General features: G+C 42.0%; 1 protein-coding gene and 1 non-coding gene across 3 annotated transcripts; one reads left to right on the top strand and one right to left on the bottom strand.

The window, feature by feature from the left end:
- Window positions 1–1,122: 1,122 nt before the first annotated feature.
- Window positions 1,123–1,195, bottom strand: trnam-cau. The gene has a single exon. It is a non-coding gene; the product is annotated as a tRNA-Met (tRNA).
- Window positions 1,196–1,619: 424 nt separating this feature from the next.
- Window positions 1,620–26,522, top strand: LOC117518392 (nuclear autoantigenic sperm protein-like). 2 transcript variants are annotated; one of them, XM_034179500.1, is made up of 14 exons: window positions 1,620–1,755; window positions 3,894–3,938; window positions 4,024–4,134; window positions 13,494–13,574; window positions 13,654–13,760; window positions 14,947–15,005; window positions 15,078–15,148; window positions 15,275–15,348; window positions 17,985–18,173; window positions 18,319–18,482; window positions 25,329–25,391; window positions 25,458–25,532; window positions 25,908–26,009; window positions 26,333–26,522. In XM_034179500.1, the coding sequence occupies exons 1-14, from the start codon at window positions 1,718–1,720 to the stop codon at window positions 26,369–26,371; spliced, it is 1,218 nt and encodes a 405-aa protein (XP_034035391.1). In that variant the 5' UTR covers window positions 1,620–1,717; the 3' UTR covers window positions 26,372–26,522. The 2 variants fall into 2 exon arrangements, with proteins under 2 accessions (XP_034035391.1, XP_034035392.1); XM_034179501.1 differs by lacking the exon at window positions 25,908–26,009.

Below are 26,522 nucleotides of genomic sequence, written 5' to 3'. Positions count from 1 at the left end.
AGGAAGAATGACAGCTGTCACTTCTTCTGGGTCTGGCGCCCTCTCGTGCTTGGAGCCCGCACTCCAAGCAGGGTGCCCTCTGGTGGTGGTGGGCGAGCAGTACCTCCTCTTCAGCGGCCCACATAACAAAAGTTGTTTTTTTGTGTATAGCTGTTTGGAAAGTGCCACAAGAATTTCCTGGTAGAAATGCAATGAGAATAAATGTCTATTCTATTCTATTCTAGTCTACTATATATATATATATATATATATATATATATATATATATATATATATATATATATATATATATATATATATATATATATATATATATATATATACACAAGGGTAGGCTGAAAAGTTCTAAGCTCCCCATGAAGGAGTAATGCATTAACTGCATTTTATATATATATATATATATATATATATACACACACATACACACACACACAGTGGCTTGCAAAAGTATTCAGCCCCTTGGTATTTCACGCATTTTAATTTGTTTATGGCATTTCAAATACAAAAAGTAAATCAGGCTTCCCTATATAAACATTTCTAATATTATCTTCCTTAGACACAAACTGAAAGTAAATCTCTACAACTTGATATAAATTAATTGAAAATATAAAAGCCAAGATGATGGTTTGCATAAGTAATTACCCCCTTTGGTATAATACCTGTAAATAATTAGTTTAATTGACAGTTTTCTTCAGGCAAGTCAGGGGATGGATACATAAACATTTCCAAGTCACTGAATATGTCTTGAACTTACATTAGTTATGAAGAAATACAAATAGTATGGCACTCTATGGTAAATCTGTGTGGTAGACACTTCTCAAAAACTGAGTGACTGTGCAAGAAGGAGAAGAGTGAGGAAAGCCACCAAGACACCCAGACAATCCAGAAGAAGTGCTGTGATTGGGGAAATTACGCACAGTGCAAGCGTTGCATTTTGTATCACCAGTTATCCATCTTCATGGTGAAGTGGTATAGTATATATATTTGTGTGTGTGTGTGTGCAATTTTTTTTTTTTAGAGATTGAACTTATTTTTCTTTGTGAGGCATGTCTTGGTCACAAAACAATTTGTAAAAGAGCAGAATCTTATCGCAGATTAAAAAAAAAAAAAAAAAAAAAAAGCTGCCCCGTGTGAGGCTCGAACTCACGACCTTCAGATTATGAGACTGACGCGCTGCCTACTGCGCCAACGAGGCTGTGAAAAATGGGACGGCGAAGCACCTTTTCTAGAGTATATTTCCTACACAACTTGTATAATTACATATTACAATATCGCTATATCGATATACAATCTGTGCATGAAACAAACCACAGTGACAAAGCGCTTCTTTGCCGTTCAGGATTTCAAACAAAAAAATGTCGACAGAGGAAAGAAGGGAGTAAAACACGTTTTCTCCTTCAACAGGGAAGGTTTTACGGCGAAGGAGAAAACCGTAAACGGTGAAGGTTTTACCCGCATTAGTCTGGAAGTGACTGCTAAATAAATAAATGCATTATTATTCATAAATCATTATAAATCATGTTGCGGCCCCTTTAAGAACAAACTCCCGCGTTCTAAGACAAGCGGAAGTAGGAAGCTTTTTTCGCTATTTAAGCGCGCCAACAAAGACCGTCAGGAGCCGTGTGTTTGTGTTTTTTTTTTTTCTCTCTCCCTCTCGTTCTTCTCATTAGTTTGCTTCTTCTTTACCAGTGCTTGCGTCCCTGGAAAAAACACAAATATGCCAGAGGAGCCGTCAGCTTCGTCAGAGTCTGGGAGGTAAAACCCCGTCCTGTTTGTGTGTGTGTAAGGTTGAAAGGTAACACAGCTAGCTCGTCCTGCGTCTGCGCGGCTAGCGACGGTGACCTCATTTAACGTTTGAATTCGCTCTGGTTTCGGTGTTTTTACAAAACCTTACTCATTTTAGTTATGAGGTTTTTGGGGTCACTTACAGCTCCCTTGTGTTGGTAAACTCTGGTTAAGTAGCCGTAACTAATGACTCTCTCTAGCGAGCAGCTAGTTGGCTAACAAGTGCAGTCAGTTACCCAGTTCTGGATCACTTTTTTGAAAGTCCCGCTATACGGAGCCATAATGCAACTGAATATCCTTTATTGGGTATTTGGATGTTATCTAGCTGAAAAAGTCAGTATGGGGTAGCCATTCTACTTAAATTGTGAAGCCACATTATGTGTGGTGCAAATATTTGCCGGAAATGGATCACTTTGTCCGGTTCTGGATCACGTCACTCTGTGCCACTTTAGGGTCATTCCTGGCATCTGGCTGGAGCCCTTCTAATGCAGAATGATACACATAATGTGTTTTGAACACAAAATGCTATAAATTATACTTATTAAATGAGAATTTACTTAGTTTCGAAAGGTACTGTAATACGTTTTTACGAGCAAAAAATGAAGTGTTTTTAAATAATAAATGAAGATAAAATAAAAATCTGTGGTAATAAACATTCTTGGATTTTGACATCTCCCCCTAAGCTTTTAACTCAATGAAGTGGGTCAGCATAGTACAAGATGCCCCAACTTGTAGGGACGAGACAAAAAATTAAAGTCCATAAATTTTTCTTTTGAAAAAACAAAGAAATTGACACCAAGATTCTTTAAGAAATAAAGAAGCTATGGTAATTTTAGTCTTAAAAAAAAAAATCTATTTTTTCCTATAGATCAATTACGCACGGTCATTTTTGCGTTCTCAATTTCAGATTGTCATGAAACTTCATCATTATGTCCACGAAATATTATATTTTAGGGCTACTTACCTTTGAATGAGTGCTGTAAAGGCAATCGTGGTTTTTACGCTTGGTAAAGTTGAGCAAAATTTTCAGCACGTACAAAGTACATGAAAGAAACAGCAGAATTGAACCGGACAGGAACTTCCTGCCTACGTCATTACAAGGAATTCCATGGGACAAAACCCCAGCGAGACAATGAAAGAAGCGATCTTTGTGGGGAATTCTCTGCGCACAACGATAAACACGCATCGATGGAATGCGCATGCAAGCCTTGATCGGGAGATTGTCTCATCCCTACAACTTGCTATCATTTTGCACCTTATGTTGTTAGAGATGGAGAGCAACGGAGGGTTTTAAATATGTGGAGGTGAGATTTCTCCCGAATTAAAAAATAAAAAAAACCCACATTCATGCCCATTTGTGACATTGATGACCCCCAAAGTACACATGGGTCACAAGTACTGACACGAGACTGCTGCTTCAGTGATCCACAGCCGGCAAATTTTCACGTCAGATAAATGCGTGCAGCAATTTAACAGCAAGACATAACACAGACATTTTCTACCCATGTAAGTAACTTCCCACTCTAGAACCAGTGACACCGAATGGCTAACTCACCTTTGCTACGTCTTCGAGATCGTCACTTTCACACTTGCACAAATGAGTGAGTCAGAAAACGCGTGCACACCACGGAGACCAGGATGTTTTGATTCTTCTGCTGATCACAAAGATGGGTGGATCCAGTCGAGCTTGTGGTCGTTTGTAGACAAATCGGTCTTTCCATTGGTACCAAATATTAGCTTATTCACGCTGATTACAAGAAACGGCGGCGCAAATACTACAGCAGTGATCTGGAACTGGCAATGATCCAGAACTGGGCATGTGACTGTACCGTGCTTCAAGGTGAAGTGAATCAGAATTTCTCTCCCCAGAAAAAAAAGTTGTAGTTGGTTACATGTCTGTCCAGTTGACTTCAAATGGAATGTTATTGAATACTAAAGTAGGCCGTCACTCTTGTGGTAAACAGCAGGTTATAAGTTCTAATGTAAACATCCATGTGTAGCTGCTACTTTAGATGTGTAGAAGCATGATTTAGATTTAGAAATAGTTGTGCTGTTACATGATGAAAAGCTTCACAAACTAACTGCTCAGTTTTGAACTCTTTCCTCAGTGCAGAGGAAAAGCCTTGCTCCTCATCGGCTGCTGCCGCTGACAGGTAGATGTCTACACAACAAGCCTGGCTGCTATTATTAAATGTGTAGGTGAACTTTTTGGTTGTCAGGTGCAACTTCTCTCTGCAGTCATGACGTCATGGAGGAAGCAAAGAAGCTGATTGGCACAGGGAACAGGCATCTGGTGATGGGGGATGTAGTTTCTGCTGTCAGTGTCTTCCAGGATGCCTGCAGCATGCTGTGAGTGCTATTTTAACTTAAACGGTGTTGCTGAACTAAAGGCCCTGTCATGACTTGATGATTTTGCCTGTGTATGCCGATGTATTAAAAATGCGCTGGCGTACATCTAAGTTTTGTATAAGTTAAAAGCACTCTGTGTACATCGTAGTATGGTGAGGCCATCAAAAAATCTTGTACATGTATATTTTCAACACATGCCAGTGTATGACACATACGTGGACCATAGGTTGCAGGTACGTTGTACAATTGCTGACACACGTTACTAATGTCAAGCATACCCAAAACTGATGAGTACCTTGCTTTAAACCAATGTGTAGCATATGAAACTTATCCCCGGTGCATATTGACATGTTCTAGACGACCACAGAACTTACTGAACGTGTCAGCTACAGTATAATGGCGTACTGTGCATTTCCGCATCCAGATTTAAGAACGGGTACCGACATAACCAAGTTTTTTGGGGGGGGGCACTCTTCAGCTGGGGTCACAAATTATGGTCTCGTTACAAAAGGGAGGCGCTAATCTGCTGCTGTGCATTGATTGGCTCCACAATTAAGGGGGATGGTTCAGACTGTCTCAAATATCGTTCACACAGTACGTAAATGTAACGTCATAATCTTATCTGTTATGCCGTTTCGGTCGGATTCATCATCACAGCCTGACAAACTTTTTGGAAACTGACATCTGAAAATATTTAAGTTCTTTGTCATGGCTAAAGGAATGAGGTGGTTTTAAAATAAAGCCCTCTGTCTGCTCCAGGTGTGTTTCTCAGTCTGATCCAGAGAATGTCTGCGTTTTGTCCCAGAACAAGAAAGTCATGGCGCTTCATTCATTCACGACAGCATGTGTCAACTTTTCAGCAGTCGGCATGTGCGCTTCATTACGTGCATGTCAGCATCAACATGCTTTGCTTAACCAAAAAAGGTTACTGCTGGCAGTGGAAGCGCAAGTCAGACTTAATTGTTCCAACCTGAATCACTCAATGGAAACAGAGCATACGGCAGCTAAATCATCAAGATATGAGGTCTATTAGAAAAGTATCTGACCTTATTTATTTTTTTTTTTTTCAAAAACCATATGGATTTGAATCACGTGTGTTTACATCAGACATGCTTGAACCCTCGTGGGCATGTGAGTGTTTTCACGCCTGTCGGTTACATTATTCGCCTGTGGGCAGTCTTTGAGTGAGGAGTGGCCCACCCTCGTTTTTTTTTTTTTCCATTGTTTAGGAATGGCTCAGACTGCTGCTTTGTTTGATCAAAATTTTTTCAAAACTGTAAGGCACAACTGAGTGGACACCATTCGATAAATTCAGCTGGCTTTCTGTAAAAATTTTAACAGCTGATGAGAGATTTTGGTCTGTCGCTTTAAGGACGGCTGACGGTGATCTGCGCTCCGAGGTGGCATCGTCTCGCTGTTCCAAGCTGAAAAATTCCACATTTCAGACTCTGTTCACCCAGGTCGTCGTCAGAGAACAGAAGTTTCGGAAGAGGTCGGCATGAGGAGTTTATGCGGACATTCAATCAATCAATCAATCAATCAACTTGTTTCTTATATAGCGCCAAATCACAACAAACAGTTGCCCCAAGGCGCTCCACATTGCAAGGCAAGGCCATACAACAATCATGAAAAACCCCAACGGTCAAAACGACCCCCTATGAGCAAGCACTTGGCCACAGTGGGAAGGAAAAACTCCCTTTTAACAGGAAGAAACCTCCAGCAGAACCAGGCTCAGGGAGGGGCAGTCTTCTGCTGAGACTGGTTGGGGCTGAGGGAAAGAACCAGGAAAAAGAGATCGATCACTAATGATTAAATGCAGAGTGATGCATACGGAGCAAAAAGAAAAACAGTGCATCATGGGAACCCCCCCACAGTCTACGTCTAAAGCAACATAACCAAGGGATGGTCCAGGGTCACCCGATCCAGCCCTAACTATAAGCCTTAGCGAAAAGGAAAGTTTTAAGCCTAATCTTAAAAGTAGAGAGGGTATCTGTCTCCCTGATCTGAATTGGGAGCTGGTTCCATAGGAGAGGAGCCTGAAAGCTGAAGGCTCTGCCTCCCATTCTACTCTTACAAACCCTAGGAACTACAAGTAAGCCCGCAGTCTGAGAGCGAAGCGCTCTAATGGGGTAATATGGTACTACGAGGTCCCTAAGATAAGATGGGACCTGATTATTCAAAACCTTATAAGTAAGAAGAAGAATTTTAAATTCTATTCTAGCATTAACAGGAAGCCAATGAAGGGAGGCCAACACGGGTGAGATATGCTCTCTCCTGCTAGTCCCCGTCAGTACTCTAGCTGCAGCATTCTGAACCAACTGAAGGCTTTTTAGGGAACTTTTAGGACAACCTGATAATAATGAATTACAATAGTCCAGCCTAGAGGAAATAAATGCATGAATTAGTTTTTCAGCATCACTCTGAGACAAGACCTTTCTGATTTTAGAGATATTGCGTAAATGCAAAAAGGCAGTCCTACATATTTGTTTAATATGCGCTTTGAATGACATATCCTGATCAAAAATAACTCCAAGATTTCTCACAGTATTACCAGAGATCAGGGAAATGCCATCCAGAGTAACGATCTGGTTAGACACCATGCTTCTAAGATTTGTGGGGCCAAGTACAATAACTTCAGTTTTATCTGAGTTTAAAAGCAGGAAATTAGAGGTCATCCATGTCTTTGTCTGTAAGACAATCCTGCAGTTTAGCTAATTGGTGTGTATCCTCTGGCTTCAAGGATAGATAAAGCTGGGTATCATCTGCGTAACAATGAAAATTTAAGCAATACCGTCTAATAATATTGCCCAAGGGAAGCATGTATAAAGTGAATAAAATTGGTCCTAGCACAGAACCTTGTGGAACTCCATAATTAACTTTAGTCTGTGAAGAAGATTCCCCATTTACATGAACAAACTGTAATCTATTAGACAAATATGATTCAAACCACCGCAGCGCAATGCCTTTAATACCTATGACATGCTCTAATCTCTGTAATAAAATTTTATGGTCAACAGTATCAAAAGCAGCACTGAGGTCCAACAGAACAAGCACAGAGATAAGTCCACTGTCCGAAGCCATAAGAAGATCATTTGTAACCTTCACTAATGCTGTTTCTGTACTATGATGAATTCTAAAACCTGACTGAAACTCTTCAAATAGACCATTCCTCTGCAGGTGATCAGTTAGCTGTTTTACAACTACCCTCTCAAGAATCTTTGAGAGAAAAGGAAGGTTGGAGATTGGCCTATAATTAGCTAAGATAGCTGGGTCAAGTGATGGCTTTTTAAGTAATGGTTTAATTACTGCCACCTTAAAGGCCTGTGGTACATAACCAACTAACAAAGATAGATTGATCATATTTAAGATTGAAGCATTAAATAATGGTAGGACTTCCTTGAGCAGCCTGGCAGGAATGGGGTCTAATAAGCATGTTGATGGTTTGGATGAAGTAACTAATGAAAATAACTCAGACAGAACAATCGGAGAGAAAGAGTCTAACCAAATACCGGCATCACTGAAAGCAGCCAAAGATAACGATACATCTTTGGGATGGTTATGAGTAATTTTTTCTCTAATAGTCAAAATTTTGTTAGCAAAGAAAGTCATGAAGTCATTACTAGTTAAAGTTAATGGAATACTCAGCTCAATAGAGCTCTGACTCTTTGTCAGCCTGGCTACAATCCTGGCTACAATTAGTGATGAGTAGAAAGATGTCCTAGCTTCACGAAGGGCTTTCTTATAGAGCAACAAACTCTTTTTCCAGGCTAAGTGAAGATCTTCTAAATTAGTGAGACGCCATTTCCTCTCCAACTTACGGGTTATCTGCTTTAAGCTACGAGTTTGTGAGTTATACCACGGAGTCAGACACTTCTGATTTAAAGCTCTCTTTTTCAGAGGAGCTACAGCATCCAAAGTTGTCTTCAATAAGGATGTAAAACTATTGACAAGATACTCTAACTCCCTTACAGAGTTTAGGTAGCTACTCTGCTCTGTGTTGGTATATGACATTAGAGAACATAAAGAAGGAATCATATCCTTAAACCTAGTTACAGCGCTTTCTGAAAGACTTCTAGTGTAATGAAACTTATTCCCCACTGCAGGGTAGTCCATCAGGGTAAATGCAAATGTTATTAAAAAATGATCAGACAAAAGGGAGTTTTCAGGGAATACTGTTAAGTCTTCTATTTCCATACCATAAGTCAGAACAAGATCTAAAATATGATTAAAGTGGTGGGTGGACTCATTTACTTTTTGAGCAAAGCCGATAGAGTCTAATAATAGATTAAATGCAGTGTTGAGGCTGTCATTCTCAGCATCTGTGTGGATGTTAAAATCGCCCACTATAATTATCTTATCTGAGCTAAGCACTAAGTCAGACAAAAGGTCTGAAAATTCACAGAGAAACTCACAGTAACGACCAGGTGGACGATAGATAATAACAAATAAAACTGGTTTTTGGGACTTCCAATTTGGATGGACAAGACTAAGAGACAAGCTTTCAAATGAATTAAAGCTCTGTCTAGGTTTTTGATTAATTAATAAGCTGGAATGGAAGATTGCTGCTAATCCTCCGCCCCGGCCCGTGCTACAAGCATTCTGACAGTTAGTGTGACTCGGGGGTGTTGACTCATTTAAACTAACATATTCATCCTGCTGTAACCAAGTTTCTGTTAGGCAGAATAAATCAATACGTTGATCAATTATTATATCATTTACCAACAGGGACTTAGAAGAAAGAGACCTAATGTTTAATAGACCACATTTAACTGTTTTAGTCTGTGGCGCAATTGAAGGTGCTATATTATTTTTTCTTTTTGAATTTTTATGCTTAAATAGATTTTTGCTAGTTATTGGTGGTCTGGGAGCAGGCACCGTCTCTACGGGGATGGGGTAATAAGGGGATGGCAGGGGGAGAGAAGCTGCAGAGAGGTGTATAAGACCACAGCTCTGCCTCCTGGTCCCAACGCTAGACAGTCACAGTTTGGAGGATCCCAAAAAATTGGCCAGATTTCTAGAAATGAGAGCTGCTCCCTCTAAAGTGGGATGGATGCCGTCTCTCCTAACAAGACCAGGTTTTCCCCAGAAGCTTTGCCAATTATCAATGAAGCCCACCTCATTTTTTGGACACCACTCAGACAGCCAGCAATTCAAGGAGAACATGCGGCTAAACATGTCACTCCCGGTCTGATTGGGGAGGGGCCCAGAGAAAACAACAGAGTCCGACATTGTTTTTGCAAAGTTACACACCGATTCAATGTTAATTTTAGTGACCTCCGATTGGCGTAACCGAGTGTCATTACTGCCGACGTGAATTACAATCTTACCAAATTTACGCTTAGCCTTAGCCAGCAATTTCAAATGTCCTTCGATGTCGCCTGCTCTGGCCCCCGGAAGACAATTGACAATGGTTGCTGGTGTCGCTAACTTCACATTTCTCAAAACAGAGTCGCCAATAACCAGAGTTTGATCCTCGGCGAGTGTATCGTCGAGTGGGGAAAAACGGTTAGAGATGTGAACGGGTTGACGGTGTACACGGGGCTTCTGTTTAGGGCTACGCTTCCTCCTCACAGTCACCCAGTCAGCCTGCTTTCCCGACTGCACGGGGTCTGCCAGGGGGGAACTAACGGCGGCTAAGCTACCTTGGTCCGCACCGACTACAGGGGCCTGGCTAGCTGTAGAATTTTCCACGGTGCGGAGCCGAGCCTCCAATTCGCCCAGCCTGGCCTCCAAAGCTACGAATAAGCTGCACTTACTACAAGTACCGTTACTGCTAAAAGAGGCCGAGGAATAACTAAACATTTCACACCCAGAGCAGAAAAGTACGGGAGAGACAGGAGAAGCCGCCATGCTAAAACGGCTAAGAGCTAGTAGCTACGCTAAGCTAGCGGATTCCCAAACAGGGAATCCGACACTAGACAGGCTGTGGAGCAGCACAGGTAACGCACGACAACAGTGCTAAAAAATAAAATAAAAATAAAAATCCACTGGACAGGCTGTGGAGCAGCACAGGCAACGCACGACAACAGTGCTAAAACAAAATAAAAATCCACTAGACAGTCTGTGGAGCAGCACAGGTAACGCACGACAACAGTGCTAAATAAAAATCCACTGGACAGGCTGTGGAGCAGCACAGGTAACGCACGACAACAGTGCTAAAAAAAATAAAATCAAAATCAAAATCCACTGGACAGGCTGTGGAGCAGCACAGGTAACGCACGACAACGGTGCCAAAACAAAACAAAAAACCACTAGACAGGCTGTGGAGCAGCACAGGTAACGCACGACAACAGTGGTAAAAAATAAAATAAAAATCCACTGGACAGGCTGTGGAGCAGCACAGGTAACACACGACAACAGTGGTAAAAAATAAAATAGAAATCCACTGGACAGGCTGTGGAGCAGCACAGATAACACACGACAACAGTGCTAAAAAATAAAATAAAAATCCACTGGACAGGCTGTGGAGCAGCACAGGTAACACACGACAACAGTGGTAAAAAATAAAATAAAAATCCACTGGACAGGCTGTGGAACAGCACAGGTAACACACGACAACAGTGGTAAAAAATAAAATAAAAATCCACTGGACAGGCTGTGGAACAGCACAGGTAACACACGACAACAGTGGTAAAAAATAAAATAAAAATCCACTGGACAGGCTGTGGAGCAGCACAGGTAACACACGACAACAGTGCTAAAAAAAAAAAATAAAAATCAAAATCCACTGGACAGGCTGTGGAGCAGCACAGGTAAAAATCCACTGAACAGGCTGTGGAGCAGCACAGGTAACACACGACAACAGTGCTAAAAAATAAAATAAAAATCCACTGGACAGGCTGTGGAGCAGCACAGGTAACGCTCGACAACAGCGCTAAAATAAAATAAAAATCCACTGGACAGGCTGTGGAGCAGCACAGGTAACGCACGACAACAGTGCTAAAATAAAATAAAAATCCACTGGACAGGCTGTGGAGCAGCACAGGTAACACACAACAGTGCTAAAATAAAATAAAAATCCACTAGGCAGGCTGTGGAGCAGCACGACAACAGTGCTAAAAAATAAAATAAAAACGAAAGCGTTAGCAAGCTAGTTAGCTTGCCAACGCTGATGAAGGTTAGCTGATAAAAGTGCTCCGTCGCGATGCTTCGACCGTTAGAGGTCTTCTTTAGGCGTTGGAGCACGGTGAAAAAGTAAAAAAAAAAGTAAAAAAGTCTTGAAAAAGACTTAATTCAAAGAACTCAAACAGCTCAGTTCAAACAGCTAACAGATACAGCAGAACACAGAAAATTGCAACTGTTGCAAATTGCAAAACGGAAGCCTTCCACTGTTAAAGGAGATTTTGTAATGAAAGAACGTGCGGGCAGATTCGCATGTCGGGCTGGACCCGACCGCGGGGGGTCGCGACAGGAAAAACGCCTCCATTGGAAACCTTAACGGATAAGTTGGAACATGCCCAGCTGTTAAACAATTTCTCAGATACTCACTTGTTGAAAGCCATCAAAAGCCTCCTGAATTTTACAAATGGTTTTCAACACGGAGGTGTTTTTCCTGTTGCGGCGCAGACGGATTTGCGTCGTCGTCACGGAACCGACTTGGCAAATTCGTCCGCACGTTCTTTCATTACAAAATCTCCTTTAACAGTGGAATGTCCGCATAAACTCCTCATGCCGACTTCTTCTGAAACTTCTCTGTTCTCTGACGACAACCTGGGTGAACAGAGCCTTAAATTAGGATGTCTTCAGCTCGAAACAGCCAGACGGACACCACCTCCGACCGCGCCGCGCCGATCCACTTTGTGAGCTGTCCTTAAAGCGAAAGAAACTCCACAATCTCTCAGCCGTTAAACTTTTCACCGAGAACCAGCTGAATTTCTCGAATAGTGTCCACTCGGATATCCCTCACAGGTCCTGAAAAAATTTTGATAAAGCAACACGCGCCGTTTCCAGCAGCGTCTCAAAGGATTCCAGCCAAGAGGGCTGGACCAGTGCTCACTCAAAGCCTGCCCACAGGCGGATGACGTCACCGACACGTGTGGGGGAAAAAACTCACGCATGCGCACGAGGGTTCAAGCATGTCTGGTGTAATCGCATGTGATTCAAATCTATATCTATATATATATATATATATATATATATATATATGTATATATATAATAAATAAAACAAACTGCCGGTTAGTTTTCTAATAAACCTCATATGACAGGTCTGTAATGTAGGCTGTCGGGTAGTAGGGCTTGCCCCAGAAACTTCGAGTGTGATGGTGCTGGAAGGCAGGGTCAGGTGCCGATCACCCAACGTTGCATGAAGCTCAAGCGTTTTGCCTTTTTCAAATGCCAATGGAAGTGGTGTCCTGCAACTTCAGCTCTACTTTTTTTTTTCTAAAATTACAAACTAAAGACTAACTGTACCATACAAACGTTGATCATTGTTCCATGGTAACTTGATGGCAGCATATTTGACTGATCGGGGCCGAAGCATTGTCCCTCAGATATGACCCGCAGTGTACTCGTACTTATTTCTGTCTGCTTTTAAACTTTTTTTTGAGGTCGTAGGGAAGCTTGAATCTTCAACTGGACTGGGTTGCTTGACCCAGTCAAGGACCTTGACCTTGGTTTGAGGTCTGATATTCCACCAGTAACAGCACTTTATATTTTTTGAGTCACAGGAAATTAAATTGGGTATTCTGTGGCTTTGTTTGAAAATGTGGTACCTCTTATCAGATGTGTTTGATGTAAATGGACGGCATTAGTTAGTGCTTTTCCATCTGCATCAGATGCTCAAAGCGCCATAGAATAATGCTTCACACTCACCCCAGTGTGAGCGTGCTGCCATACAAGGTACTCACTACACACCAGGTGTAACTAGGAGATTAAGGACCTTAATTTTTCCGGTCAGGTTGGGATTTGAACTGAGGATCCTCTGGTCTCAAGCCCAACGCTTTAACCACTGGACCATTATCTCCCTCATCTTGATGTCTCTTGAACCATCAATTCTCTAAAATGGGACTAAAGATCACCCATGAAAACCAGTGCTTTGGGTTTTGGTTGGTAATACTGGCCTCTAGTCTGTACTCTGCCCAAAAGTAACATCCATTGACCACTGAAATGTCTGCACCAGAGCCTTAATGTTTAATATTTATGAAACTAATATGTAATACAAGAATCTGGATCACATTTTTTAATGTACATTTTTTTTGTTTGTTTTTAAATGAAACCAGCTGTTCCATTTCTGTACTTGGCACTTGCTCTCATTTTCCATAATTTGTAGATCTTGTGGCTCTTAAATTAGCTATTAAGTGTGTTGTCTTTCAGTATTTCTACTTGGGATGTTATAGCTATCCTTTTTGACTTATTTAGGGCATCAAAGTATGGAGACACTGCAGATGAGTGTGGTGAAGCTTTTTTCTTGTGTGGGAAGTCCCTCCTGGAGCTTGCCAGGTTGGTGTGATGAGAGAAAAAAAAACTTACATTTTTCATGTTGTGTGCTGTTATTAATCTGTTGTGGGGTGTTTAATAGGATGGAGAACAGTGTTCTTGGTAATGCCCTGGAAGGAGTCCCTGAAGAATCGGAGGAAGAGCAACAACCAAGTGACTCAAACATTGAGAGTGCGAGCAACCTCAACGGTCAGTGTCTTACCAGTGGAACGTCGAAGACATCTAGTAATTGTGGATTTTTACACACTAAAGTAACAAAATGCAAACATCATTTTTTGTGAATGCGGTTATTAACTTAATCGGCTTTAGTTCAAAAGTTGTCAGATGTGCTTTAGTGATAGTATCATCAATCCCACATGAGTTGAACCGTATAGTTCGTATTGAGCCCACCCCCAAACATCTCAAATGTGGCACTGCAGTAAGATTCTTTTATCTAAAATGACAATGGTTTAGTAATGTTAGGTGCTAAAGTTAGTGTGAGAGGCTGTTGCCAAAAATCTTCTAAACACAACTAGAGAGAATCTGTTAAATTGCTGGTTTCAAACCTCTTTTTTTGAGTCTGCACACATGTCCCCAACAAGAATAGATTTAATTGGTTTTTAGAGTTAATAAACTGTTTGACTTTATCTAAAAGGTGAACTTAGTTTTATAAGCTCAGACACCACCTGTGGTTTTTTGGATTGGGAACCAGGTAGTTATGTCGCCCCTATATGTAACTGGAAGGAACAGCAGCCTATCTGTTTACTGTGTGTAGCTTCTTAGCACAGATTTAAATGTTATGGCCAAACTGTAATTTCAAGATGACCCATCTGCTGGTTAGACTAACGCCACAAACTCCTGGCACAGAAAAAACCAGAGAGGAGCTGCGAAAGCAGGTTTATGATGCCATGGCAGAGGATGCAAAGAAGGAAGTGGCTGACAAGCTGGAATCGACAGAAGGATATGGGGCTGCTGAGGTGAAGGAAGAGGCCAGTGCAACAGAACCTCCAGTCAAAGATGCTGAGACTGAATCAGGAGAACAATCCGATCCTCCTGTGAAAGAGGAAGAGCCTCAGCCAGTCCAGGGAGCTTCCAAGGGAAGCTTGGGTGCTGCTACTGTGACCGATGGTCCCGCAGAGTCTCCTGTGTGTGAACCTGAGAGTGACGTGAAGGAAGCAGGAGATGAGTCTGGCACTGCAGCAGTACAAGATGATGATGATGCAGAGGGTAGTAGATCTTTAAACATGGAGCACAGTTTGAGTGGGTGGAGCACAAGCTGGGAAACCTTTTCAGGAAGTCACTTGTGGGTGTTTAAGGTGAAGGGTACTCCATCTGACCTGGTGGGTTGTTTGTGTATGGAGGAAGGAGTTCTCTAATTCTCCTGTGATCTTTGCAGATGAGGGTGAAGATGATGATAGCGATGAGGAGGAAGGGGAGGGAACAAGTGAAGAAAAGGTCTGGGCTTTGACATGGGGATTTTTGCAGCTGTTACAAGGTTCTTGTGGTGATGTGTGTTTGTCCTTTCAGGAAGAGGAGGAGGTTGGTAACTTGCAGCTGGCATGGGAAATGCTTGAAGTGGCTAAAGTAATTTACAAAAGGTACAAGGAAAGGTTTCATCCTGGTGGCAGGTCATAAACTGAAATGTGCAAAATCTAGGCTTTGAAAGCATTTAATGTCACGTGACGGTGAAGTGATGAAGGAATGCTTGATCACTCTCTGCACAGAAAGGACAATAAAGATGATCAGCTGATGGCAGCCCAGGCCTACCTGAAACTGGGTGAAGTTGGTGCTGAATCAGGTACAGCCAGTGTTGCATCCACTTTATTGTTGGTCACCCTGATTGCTTTTAGTTTTTGCATATTGAACGGTTATCAATGGAACCGGTCTACAACTACTGTACTTGCCATTAATGACATCACAAAAATGATCTCCACTTCAACATGACTGCAACTTGTAAATGCAGGTAGCAGTTGAGCCCTCAAAAAAATGAAAGTATGACTCTGGTGTGCTGTGTCTTGGTCAGTTGACATCACTTGATTGCAGACTAATCAATGTATGGCAGGTAGAGCCAATCTACTCAACATTAGCTGCTGTCACATGGACAGAAATCTGATGTACAACCCCTGGCAAAAATTATGGAATCACCGGCCTCGAATGTTCATTCAGTTGTTTAATTTTGTGTAAAAAAAAAAAAAAAAAAAAGGAGATCAGACATGACACAAAACTAAAGTCATTTCAAATGGCAACTTTCTGGCTTTAAGAAACACTAAGAAATCAGGAAAAAAAATTGTGGCAGTCAGTACTGTTTTTTTTTTTTTTTTTTTTTTTTTTTTTTTTTTTTTTTTTTTTTACCAAGCAGAGGGGAAAAAATATGGAATCACTCAATTCTGAGGAAAAAATTACGGCATGAAAAACAAAAGAACGCTCCAACACATCACTAGTATTTTGTTGCACCACCTCTGGCTTTTATAACAGCTTGCAGTCTCTGAGGCATGGACTTAATGAGTGACAAACTGTACTCTTCATCAATCTGGCTTCAACTTTCTCTGATTGCTGTTGCCAGATCAGCTTTGCAGGTTGGAGCCTTGTCATGGACCATTTTCTTCAACTTCCACCAAAGATTTTTCAATTGATTAAGATCCAGACTATTTGCAGGCCATAATATTGACCCTATGTCTTTTTGCAAGGAATGTTTTCAGTTTTTGCTCTATGGCAAAAGGCATTATCATCTTGAAAAATGTCATCATCCCCAAACATCCTTTCAATTGATGAGATAAGAAAAGTGTCCAAAATATCAACGTAAACTTGTGCATTTATTGATGATGTAATAACAGCCATCTCCCCAGTGTCTTTACCTGACATGCAGCCCCATATCATCGACTGTGGAAATTTACATGTTCTCTTCAGGCAGTCATCTTTATAAATCTCATTGCAACGGCACCAAACAAAAGTTCCAGCATCATCACCTTGCCCAATGTAGATTCTGTTTAGGTGTTAATGATGGCTTTCGTTTACTTTTCTGTATGTAAATCCCATTTCCTTTAGGCAGTTTCTTACAGTTCCAGTCACAGACGTTGACTCCAGTTTCCTCCCATTCGTTCCTCATTTGTTTTGTTCATTTTCAATTTTTGAGACATATTGCTTTAAGTTTTCTGTCTTGACGCTTTGATGTCTTCCTTGGTCTACCAGTATGTTTGCCTTTAACAACCTTCCCATGTTTGTGTTTGGTCCAGAGTTTAGACACAGCTGACTGTGAACAACCAACATCTTTTGCTACATTGTGTGATGATTTACCCTCTTTTAAGAGTTTGATAATCCTCTCCTTTGTTTCAATTGACATCTCTGATGTTGGAGCCATGATTCATGTCAGTCCACTTGTTGCAACAGCTCTCCAAGGTGTGATCACTCCTTTTTAGATGTAGACTGACTGTTACTGACTGCCACAATTTTTTTTTTTTTCCTGATTTCTTAGTGTTTCTTAAAGCCAGAAAGTTGCCATTTGGAATGACTTTAGTTTTGTGTCATGTCTGTGATCTGCTTTTTTTTTTTTTCTACAAAATTAAACAACTGAATGAACATCCTCTGAGGCCAGTGATTCCATAATTATTGCCAGGGGTTGTAGTGCAGCAGACAATTACAGAGAAATCCTGCAAATAGTGATGGAAGCACCAATACTCCTTAGACATTACTCTTTTGTTAGAGTGGCCACTTGAATTTTCAATTGGCAGCCATGTCGGGGTCAAAATTAAGATACTCCAATCATATTGAGAACTATATCACATTATTCATCTGATCATAAAGGTGTAGTTTGGACTACCTGACTGAATGGGGTAAAACATACCCAGAAAGGTCAATTTTAGTTTGTACAGGGGTGAAAAGTTAAAGTTGCTCCAATTTTGATAAAAGGTTATGCAAATTATTGGTTGAGTTAATAGGGTTTTAAAAGAATAGTTTGCACCATGTTATGTTACAGGGCAACAGTCATAGAAGCCAATGGACACCAACATTGCTTCATTTTACTTTGGAGACCAAGCATTCAAAACTATTCCATTTATTAATCCCTGCAGGTCAACCAATAATTTGCACCACAAAATTGGAGCAGCTTTAACTCTTCACCTTTGTCACCATTCTTGCCGTTTTTACTCCATAACATTCAGTCACAGATGGTCCAAACTATACCTTTTTGGAATATTTATGATTAGACAAATGTAGTCAAATTTTCAATTTGTAGCCAGGTAGGGGTCAAAATTAAAAGATGCTCCAATCATATTGAAAAATAAAGTGGCCAAATGGGTTTTTCAAGTTTTGCCAAATTTGCTGCTTGTTTCAAAATTTGCAAGATTGTCAGTTACCTTCTATACTAATGATGGATAACTTGGGTCTTACCTTGTAGAAAAGCTGCAACATTGAGGTTGTCCTGTCTTTCTGCACCAGGTAACTATCCTCAGGCATTGGAAGACTTCCAGGAGTGCCTTGCCCTTCAGTTGAAGCACCTGCCTCCCCACAGTCGTCTGCTGGCTGAAACTCATTACCAGGTGGCCACGACCCTGTGCTACATGGATCAGTATAGCCAGGCCATCCAGCACTACAACAGCTCCATAAAGGTCATCGAGACCCGCCTGGGTAAGCATGTGCTTTCCTCCCACTGCAGACCAGAGTTTTCAGCAAATATCTTTTTTTATGCTGCATTCATTTTAACGAGATGGCATGACTTCTGTAAAACCCACTTTGTCTGGAACACTGTTGCATGACTGCTGTCCCTCACAAGCCCTACTGCAGAAGGCAATTGAGGAAGCAGATGTCGCAGCAGAAGAGAAAAAGGAGCTGGAGGAGCTGAAGCAGCTTCTGCCTGACATCAGGGAAAAGGTGGAAGATGCTAAGGAAAGCCAGAAAACTGCCAGCACGGCCTCTCAGGCCATTCAGCAGACACTAGTGAGTGTGACACAGAGGCGTTCAAACCTGTGAGCTCAGAAGTTCATATTAGTCAGGGTTCTCGTGCATCCTGGAAAACCTGGCACTTGCGTAGTTTTCCAGTCATGGGAACAATGTTGAAACTGGCTACAATGACCATCTTAGACTTTTTTAAATCCTGGCTTAGATTTGTCCGTGCAGTATGATGGATTTGCTAAAGCAACTGAGTTTTCAGAGCAGGACGTATGGGTACAAAGTTATACCAGCCTGCAGTTTTTGTTAAGAAAGCCTTACAGTAGGAGCAGCATGAGGAAAATATTGCTTTGTTCTTTCATATCAGTGTGGGTATACAGTTAAGATGGACAAATGTATCTGATAACTATAGGCCTGTGGATCTGGATTAAATGTACACAGTTCCAGTGTTTCTCTGAAGGTGATGGTTCTGGGGTTATCACAGCTTCAGTTAGTGTTGGTACCATTAGGGATGTCATAGTACACTAATCAGTAAGATGGAGTTCACAACATGTTTTTTTTTGTTGTTTTTTTTTCCCCCCAGAATGTGCTGCAGACATGACTGAGATTCTCTTATAAAGTGCAGATGAAATTTTGCTTTGATTCAACTTTACAAACAAATCTCTCAAAAATACCTGGATATGCTGACTTAAATGAAATTACTTCATTTTTAAACTTCTCATTGTTCAAACTTTTCCAAATGGTAAATCAAAGACTTGGACTATCCACTGGCATTCTACTACTCTAAAAAGAATGCTCATCTTAATGTATTGAATCTATAGAGTTGTATATAATGCTATTTATACTCATTGCCCTTTGGTTCGTGTCACATTATTGAATAAGGTGCACACTGCAGTCATGGGGGGGAAATAAGCATTTATGAATTGCACGTTTAGATTGCAGCTTTTCACATTAATGATGCTCTAAAATATTGTCTGCACAGTGCTGCAGTGACTCAAATGAAGGCACCTTTAAAGTGTTAAGTGTGCATGTGTCCTACATTAAAGTTGATTTATCCAACTGCACTTTAGGATGTGTGGGGCCCAAAAACACTGGTAGTTGAACACTGAATTCCTGTGGTGTGTTTTTTTTTTTTTTAATCTGGTTGTCAGATAACTTGAGTGGACAGTTAAACTGAAATACTTAATCAACACATCACAAAATAGTTTGTCAACACTACAATACACTTTCTAGGCCTGTTTGATCCATCTCTGAAGTCCTGATGATAACTTTATTTGATTAGCATTTAACCCCCCAAATGAAATGCAATTACATATATACATACACACACATTCAACAAAAAACATTTCAAAAAGGGATGACACTAATCAAAAAGGTATAGGCTGAAGCTCAAGCTGATTGTGCCTAACCTTTTTATAAAACAAATTCAACAATATGAAATATAAGAGCGAAAAAGAAAAGCTGAAGCACTTTAGAAAAAATATATAAATACAATTTCATAATACAACCAAAAATTACATTATTCTTATTTGATTTATATAGTTCTGTAATATTAGTTTTAAACATGCTTTTAAATAATGAAAATGAAGTACACCTTTTCAATTCATTCAGCTATTCCATAAATTAACACCTCTTGCAGAAACACATCTTTGCTTTATATTTGTTCATATCTTACATTTTTTGCAAATACTTGTTCCCTTCAAATCATATTGACTCTCTATGATTTCAAACAGCTTCTGAATATTGCGGCAAAGTAAATTATTGTGTACTTTATACATTATCTGTGCCATTTTAAATTCCACTAAATGATCAAATTTGAAGGCATTGCTGTCAATAAACAAAGCGTTAGTTGATTCCCTATAATTTGATCCATTAATAATCTTTATAGGTTTTTTGCATCCTAAAAATAGGAAGAGTTATGTGTTACTTACTGTCTAGAGATATGAGGTAATATATGGAAGTAGTAATGAACAATAATGTATAGTGACTTTTTGTTAAGGACATCCTTTATAAAGTATAGCAATAGTTTTTGACATTAGATTTTACATTGTTTATATGAGGTTTCCAACAAAGCATATGATCGATTGCCACTCCAAGAAATTTATTTTCATACTCTTTCAATATTATTAACCCTGATTGCAACAGGGTTTTTAATTTGTCTAGTGGCAAAAACAAACTTTTTGTTCAATTCATCCATCCATCCATTTTCTTCCGCTTTATCCGGAGTTGGGTCGCAGGGGCAGCAGCTCAAGCAAAGCCGCCCAGACGTCCCGATCCACACACACCTCCCCCAGCTCCTCCGGGGGAACCCCAAGGCATTCCCAAGCCAGCCAAGAGATGTAATCCTTCCAGCGTGTCCTGGGTCTTCCCCGGGGCCTCCTTCCAATGGGACATGCCCGAGCCACCTCAACTGACTCCTTTCGACGTGGAGGAGCAGTGGCTCGACTCCGAGCTCCTCCCGAGTGACAGAGCTCCTCATCCTATCTCTAAGGGAGCGCCCAGCCACCGTGCGCAGGAAACTCATCTCGGCCGCTTGTACCCGCGATCTCGTTCTTTCGGTCATGAGCCAAATCTCATGACCATAGGTGAGGATCAGAACGTAGATCGATCGGTAAATCGAGAGCTTTGCCCCCCTACTCAGCTCTCTCTTCACCACAACGGACCGATACAGCGACCGCTGCACCGATCCGTCTATCGATCTCACGCTCTATCCGTCCCTCACTCATGAATAAGACACCTAGATACTTAAACTCCTCCACTTGAGGCGAGGGCAAAGCACCTCTTTCCGGTCGAGAACCATGGCTTCGGATTTGGAGGTGCTGATTTTCATCCGATGCCTCACACTCAGCTGCAAACCACCCCAGTGCACGCTGAAGGTCCTGATTTGACGAAGCCAACGGAACCACATCGTCCGCAAACAGCAGAGACGAGATTCTGTGGTTCACAAACCAGACCCCCTCTACACCCTGGCTGCTCCTAGAAATTCTGTCTATAAAAATAATGAACAGAACCGGTGACAAAGGGCAGCCCTGGCGGAGGCCAACGTGCACTGGAAACAGGTTTGACTTACTACCGGCAATACGAACCAAGCTCCTGCTGCGGTCGTACAAGGACCGGATAGCCCTTAGCAAAGGACCCCGTACTCCCGGAGCATTCCCCACAGGGTGCCCCGAGGGACACGGTCGAACGCCTTCTCCAGATCCACAAAACACATGTGGACTGGTTGGGTGAACTCCCGTGAACCCTCAAGCACCCGATGGCGCGTGTAGAGCTGGTCCAGTGTGCTGCGACCAGGACGAAAACCACACTGCTCCTCCTGAATCCGAGGTTTGACCATCGGTCGAATTCTCCTCTCCAGTACTCTGGAATAGACCTTACCGGGGAGGCTAAGGAGTGTGATCCTCTATAGTTGGAACACACCCTCCGGCCCCCCTTCTTAAACAGAGGGACCACCACCCCGGTCTGCCAATCCAGAGGCACTGTCCCTGATCGCCACGCAGTGTTGCAGAGGCATGTCAGCCAAGACAGTCCCACAACATCCAGAGACTTAAGGTACTCAGGACGGATTTCATCCACCCCAGGAGCCTTGCCACCGAGGAGCTTTCCAACCACCTCAGTGACTTCCGCCTGGGTAATGGATGAGTCCGCCTCTGGGTCCCCAGTCTCTGCCTCCTCTTCAGGAGACGTGACGATGGGATTGAGGAGATCCTCAAAGTACTCCTTCCACCGCCCAACATCCCCAGTCAGTCAACAGCTCCCCACCCGCACCGTAAACGGTGCCGGTGGAGAGCTGCTTCCACCTCCTGAGGCATTGGACGGTTTACCAGAATCTCTTCGAGACCGACCGATAGTCCTCCTCCATAGCCTCCCCACACTCCTCCCAGACCCAAGTTTTTGCTTCTGCGACCGCACGGGCTATGGCACGCTTGGCCTGCCGGTACCTGTCAGCTGCCTCTGGAGTCCCACCTACCACCAAAGATAAGTAGGACTCCTTCTTCAGCTTGACGGCATCCCTTACTTCCAGTGTCCACCACCGGGTTCGGGGATTGCCGCCGCTACAGGCACCAGAGACCTTGCGACCACAGCTACGAGCGGCCGCATCAGCAATGGAGGTGGAGAACATGGTCCACTCGGACTCCATGTCTCCAACCTCCCCCGAGATCTGGGAGAACCTCTCCCGGAGGTGGGAGTTGAAGACCTCCCTGACAGAGGGTTCCGCCAGTCGTTCCCAGCAGACCCTCACGATACGTTTGGGCCTGCCAGGTCTGACCGGCTTCCTCCCCTCCCAGCAGATCCAACTCACCACCAGGTAGTGATCGGTCGACAGCTCTGCCCCTCTTTACTGGAGTGTCAGACACGTGGCCGAAGGTCAGATGATACGACTACAAAGTCGATCGACCTCCGGCTCAGGGTGTTCTGGTGCCACTTGCACTTATGGACACCCTTGTGCTCGAACATGGTGTTTGTGATGGACAAACTGACTAGCACAGAAGTCCAACAACTGAACACCACTCGGGCTCAGATCGGGGAGGCCGCGCTTCCCGATCACCCCCTCCAGGTCTCACTGTCGCCGCCCACGTGGGCGTTGAAATCCCCCAGGAGAACAATGGAGTCCCCAGTTGGAGCGCTATCTAGTACCCCTCCCAGGGACTCCAGGAAGGTCGGGTACTCTGCACTGCTGCTCGGCCCATAGGCCGAGACAACGGTGAGAGACCTGTCCCTGACCCGAAGGCGTAGGGATGCGACCCCCTCGTTCACCAGAGTGAACTCCAACACATGCCGACTGAGCTGGGGAGCAATAAGCAATGCAACCCCAGCTCTCCGCCTCTCCCCGTGGGCAACGCCAGAAAAATGAAGCGTCCAGCCCCTCTCCAGGAGTCGGGTACCAGAGCCCATGCTGTGCATGGAGGTGAGCCCGACTATCTCTAGTCAGTATCTCTCAGGCTCCTTGCCCCCCAGTGAGGTGACATTCCACATCCCAACAGCCAGGGGCTGTGAGCATGGACCGGGCCACCCGCCCTCAACCGCCACCCAATCCTCTCTGCACCCGACCCCCATGGCGCCCTCTGCAGGTGGTGAACCCACAGGAGGGCGGGCCCACGTTGCTCCTTCGGGCTGAGCCCAGCCGGGCCCCATGGGCTAAGGTCCGACCACCAGGCGCTCGCGTGAGCCCCAACCCCGGGCCTGGCTCCAGGGTGGGACCCCGGCTCCGCCATACCAGGCGACGTCTCAGTCCTTGATCTTTCACTGGTCATGGAGGTGTTCAACTATTTAGCAATATATTTATCATGTCTATGAACAAATAATTTTTCAAAAATTTTTGAGAATTGTGGAAGTAATGATATAGGTCGGTAATTGGTCAATTTATATATTTTTCCATTTTTATAAATAGGGATAACTTCTGCTATTTTCATTTTTGAAGGAAAAATACCGGTTCGAAAAGACAAATTGCAAATGTATGTGAATGGTTGCACTATATACTCTATAATACTTTTAATAAAATCAAAATGATCTGTAGACTTTTTAAGTGTTTTCACAATGTCAAGTATTTCTCTATCATTTACAGCATTAATAAACATGGAAGAGTTTTTGATAATTGTCTTTCATAAATTCTTGACTCGGGAATTTCTTTTGCAAGGTTATAACCAGCATGTACAAAACTCAAATTAATTTACTATTTCTATATCAGTCTTAATATCTTTATCTGCTATAAAATAGTCTGGATACTCCTTCCTTTTGGAACCCTTTCTAATTATACTATTTAATACTTTCCATGTTTCTTGTGTGTTACTCCTGTTCTGCTCCAATAATGTATGATATTCTTTCTTACTCATTCTTATAATATTTACTAATTTATTTTTATGTAACTTATATTTTGTTTCAGCATCTTTTGTCCTATATTTTATGACTCTCTTATTTATTTTTAAACATGCATCCTCTATTCCCTTTGTAATCCTTGGTTTAACCACTGGTGCTTTCTAGTAATTTTCACTACGGGACAATGTTTCTCATATAATGAAATTAAAGTTGACAAAAAGGCATTATATGCATTATTAGGGTTTTCATTAACAAAAACCTCAGTCCAGTCTTGTTCCCAAGTTCCACCTTAAAGGCAGCCATAGCTCCTGATGTTCTGTTTATCATTTTAAATGTAGGAGTCTTTAGTTTGAGTCCCAAAATAATATTGAAAAAACGGGAAGATGATCACTTATCATTTATGAGAAGGCCACCAACTATTTCAGTCAATTTTATTTGTAAATATATTGTCTATCAATGTAACTGTATCCAGTGTTCTACTTGGGTTTATAATTACAGGGAAAAGATAGTTACTGTACATTGTATGGATAAAGTCTGTTTTTTGGTGTCCATTCGGCTTTAACAAATCTATATTAAAATCGCCACAGATTATTTTCACTTATCAGAATGGTTAAATATGGCAACAGGTTTTTCATTGAATGTGTCGAGACATCATCCTGGTGTTCTATAGATACAACGTAACATATTATTCGCTTGTTTTACATGAATTTCAATTGTTATATATTCCAATATGTTTATAATACTTGACATAATTCAATCTCGCTGCATCTTAAAGCTTTATCTACATATAAGGCAACACCTCCCCCTTTTTTATTCAACCTGTTCTTTATAAATAATTCAACCCCATCCAGTCCCATATCAATGACTTTTTCCATCATCAAGCCAATTTTCTTATATTTCAATTATATTAAACTTCATTGACCTAAGGAATGTTTGATTTCTAGTTTGCGGGCCAAAAGTGTAATGACTAGAAGTGGTAATATTTCCTGTTGCACTTGGTCCTGTGAATGTGCAAAATTTGGTTTGTTGTGTTCTCCCTAACCTCACATCATAAATAACTGCTTAACTTCTTTGCAGGGCGGGGCCTCAACATCATCAGCGTTCCCATGTGAAAACGGTGGCTCATTTACAGCCAGTCAGGTTTGTAACTGTATTAATCACTTTAAGGTGTAAAACCAGCCTTCAAGTTTCATTATTTCTCTCCAGATTGCTGTTAAATCATCTGACGGTGCCACATCTTCAAAAGCAGTTTCGGACATTTCCCACCTAGTCAGGAAAAAGGTGAACATGCTTCAGTTGTCAAATTAACTGTACATATTGCAGACTTTAAACACCCCATTGAGCGAGGAAATGTGTTCACTGGTCATTAACGAAGAAACCTGTTAAATTATCATTTAATCTCAATTGTGTGTACACAAGGATGGACCATGTTCAGGTTTAGATGACAGCATCTCTTCTAAGTGTGAAGACATTTCTTGATAGTTACCCGTTTTGTTTACTGTGGTGTAGTTAAGGCAGATGTCTTCAGCAGTTAGGTGTTTGTAGTGTTTTTGTAGTACTGGAATTTGAGATGTCAACTGGCATCACAGTTGTTGAAGTTAGTTGGCTGTTGAAGTCCAAAGACTACCTTTTTTGTTGTGGCTTGTTTTTGCACAGAGGAAGCCAGAGGAGGAGAGTCCAGTTAAGGACACTGATGCTAAACAATCAAAACAGGATGCCACAGTTAATGGCAGCAGTGGAGTCCAGGAGGAGGAGGAGGCAAGTCCTACCTTCAGGACAGTGTTGTAGAGGATCAACTGTAAAGAGTCTTAACACTTTAACAGAGTTGTCTTATTGGTGGAATGGAGAAGAACATGGTCAGAACATTGATAAACTGTGCTTATTAATACTTATTCTCACAGGTGTGGATACCTTTATAAACAGGAACAGTGTACAGTACTATAGTTGGTGAAAGTCAGACATGTTTGTCATAAAATTTTCATGATCTTCCACAACATTGTCAGGCTGCAGTAACTCTAATTTATGGATAGTTTCTTCTCCAACTCAAGCACTTCCTTCTTCCCCCCCCCCCTTCCTTTCAGCCTGCTAACCAGTCGGCCTCTGTGGAGTCCTCGGCATGATGGGCGTCTGCCTCTTTCCACTTCAGAACCAGCACAGCATGCCTGTCTTCACCTCAAACACTCCTGTAAATACAACCCATTTTCATAAGTTTGTCTGTCAAGTTTTGTATACTTGTAGTAAAAAAATGAATAAAAGGATTTGCAGCTGTAA

Source organism: Thalassophryne amazonica, chromosome 10, assembly GCF_902500255.1.
Source record: "Thalassophryne amazonica chromosome 10, fThaAma1.1, whole genome shotgun sequence".
Classification (NCBI taxonomy): Eukaryota; Metazoa; Chordata; class Actinopteri; order Batrachoidiformes; family Batrachoididae; genus Thalassophryne; species Thalassophryne amazonica.
The sequence above is the reverse complement of the archived record's forward strand: the minus strand, read 5'-3'. Positions and strand labels throughout refer to the sequence as shown.

Coding starts and splice junctions, on each gene's coding strand:
- LOC117518392 (XM_034179500.1), top strand. CDS start 1,718: ATGCCAGAGGAGCCGTCAGCTTCGTCAGAGTCTGGGAG. Junction 4,135..13,493: donor CAGGATGCCTGCAGCATGCT/GTGAGTGCTATT, acceptor TGACTTATTTAG/GGCATCAAAGTATGGAGACA. Junction 25,392..25,457: donor GCTCATTTACAGCCAGTCAG/GTTTGTAACTGT, acceptor ATTTCTCTCCAG/ATTGCTGTTAAATCATCTGA.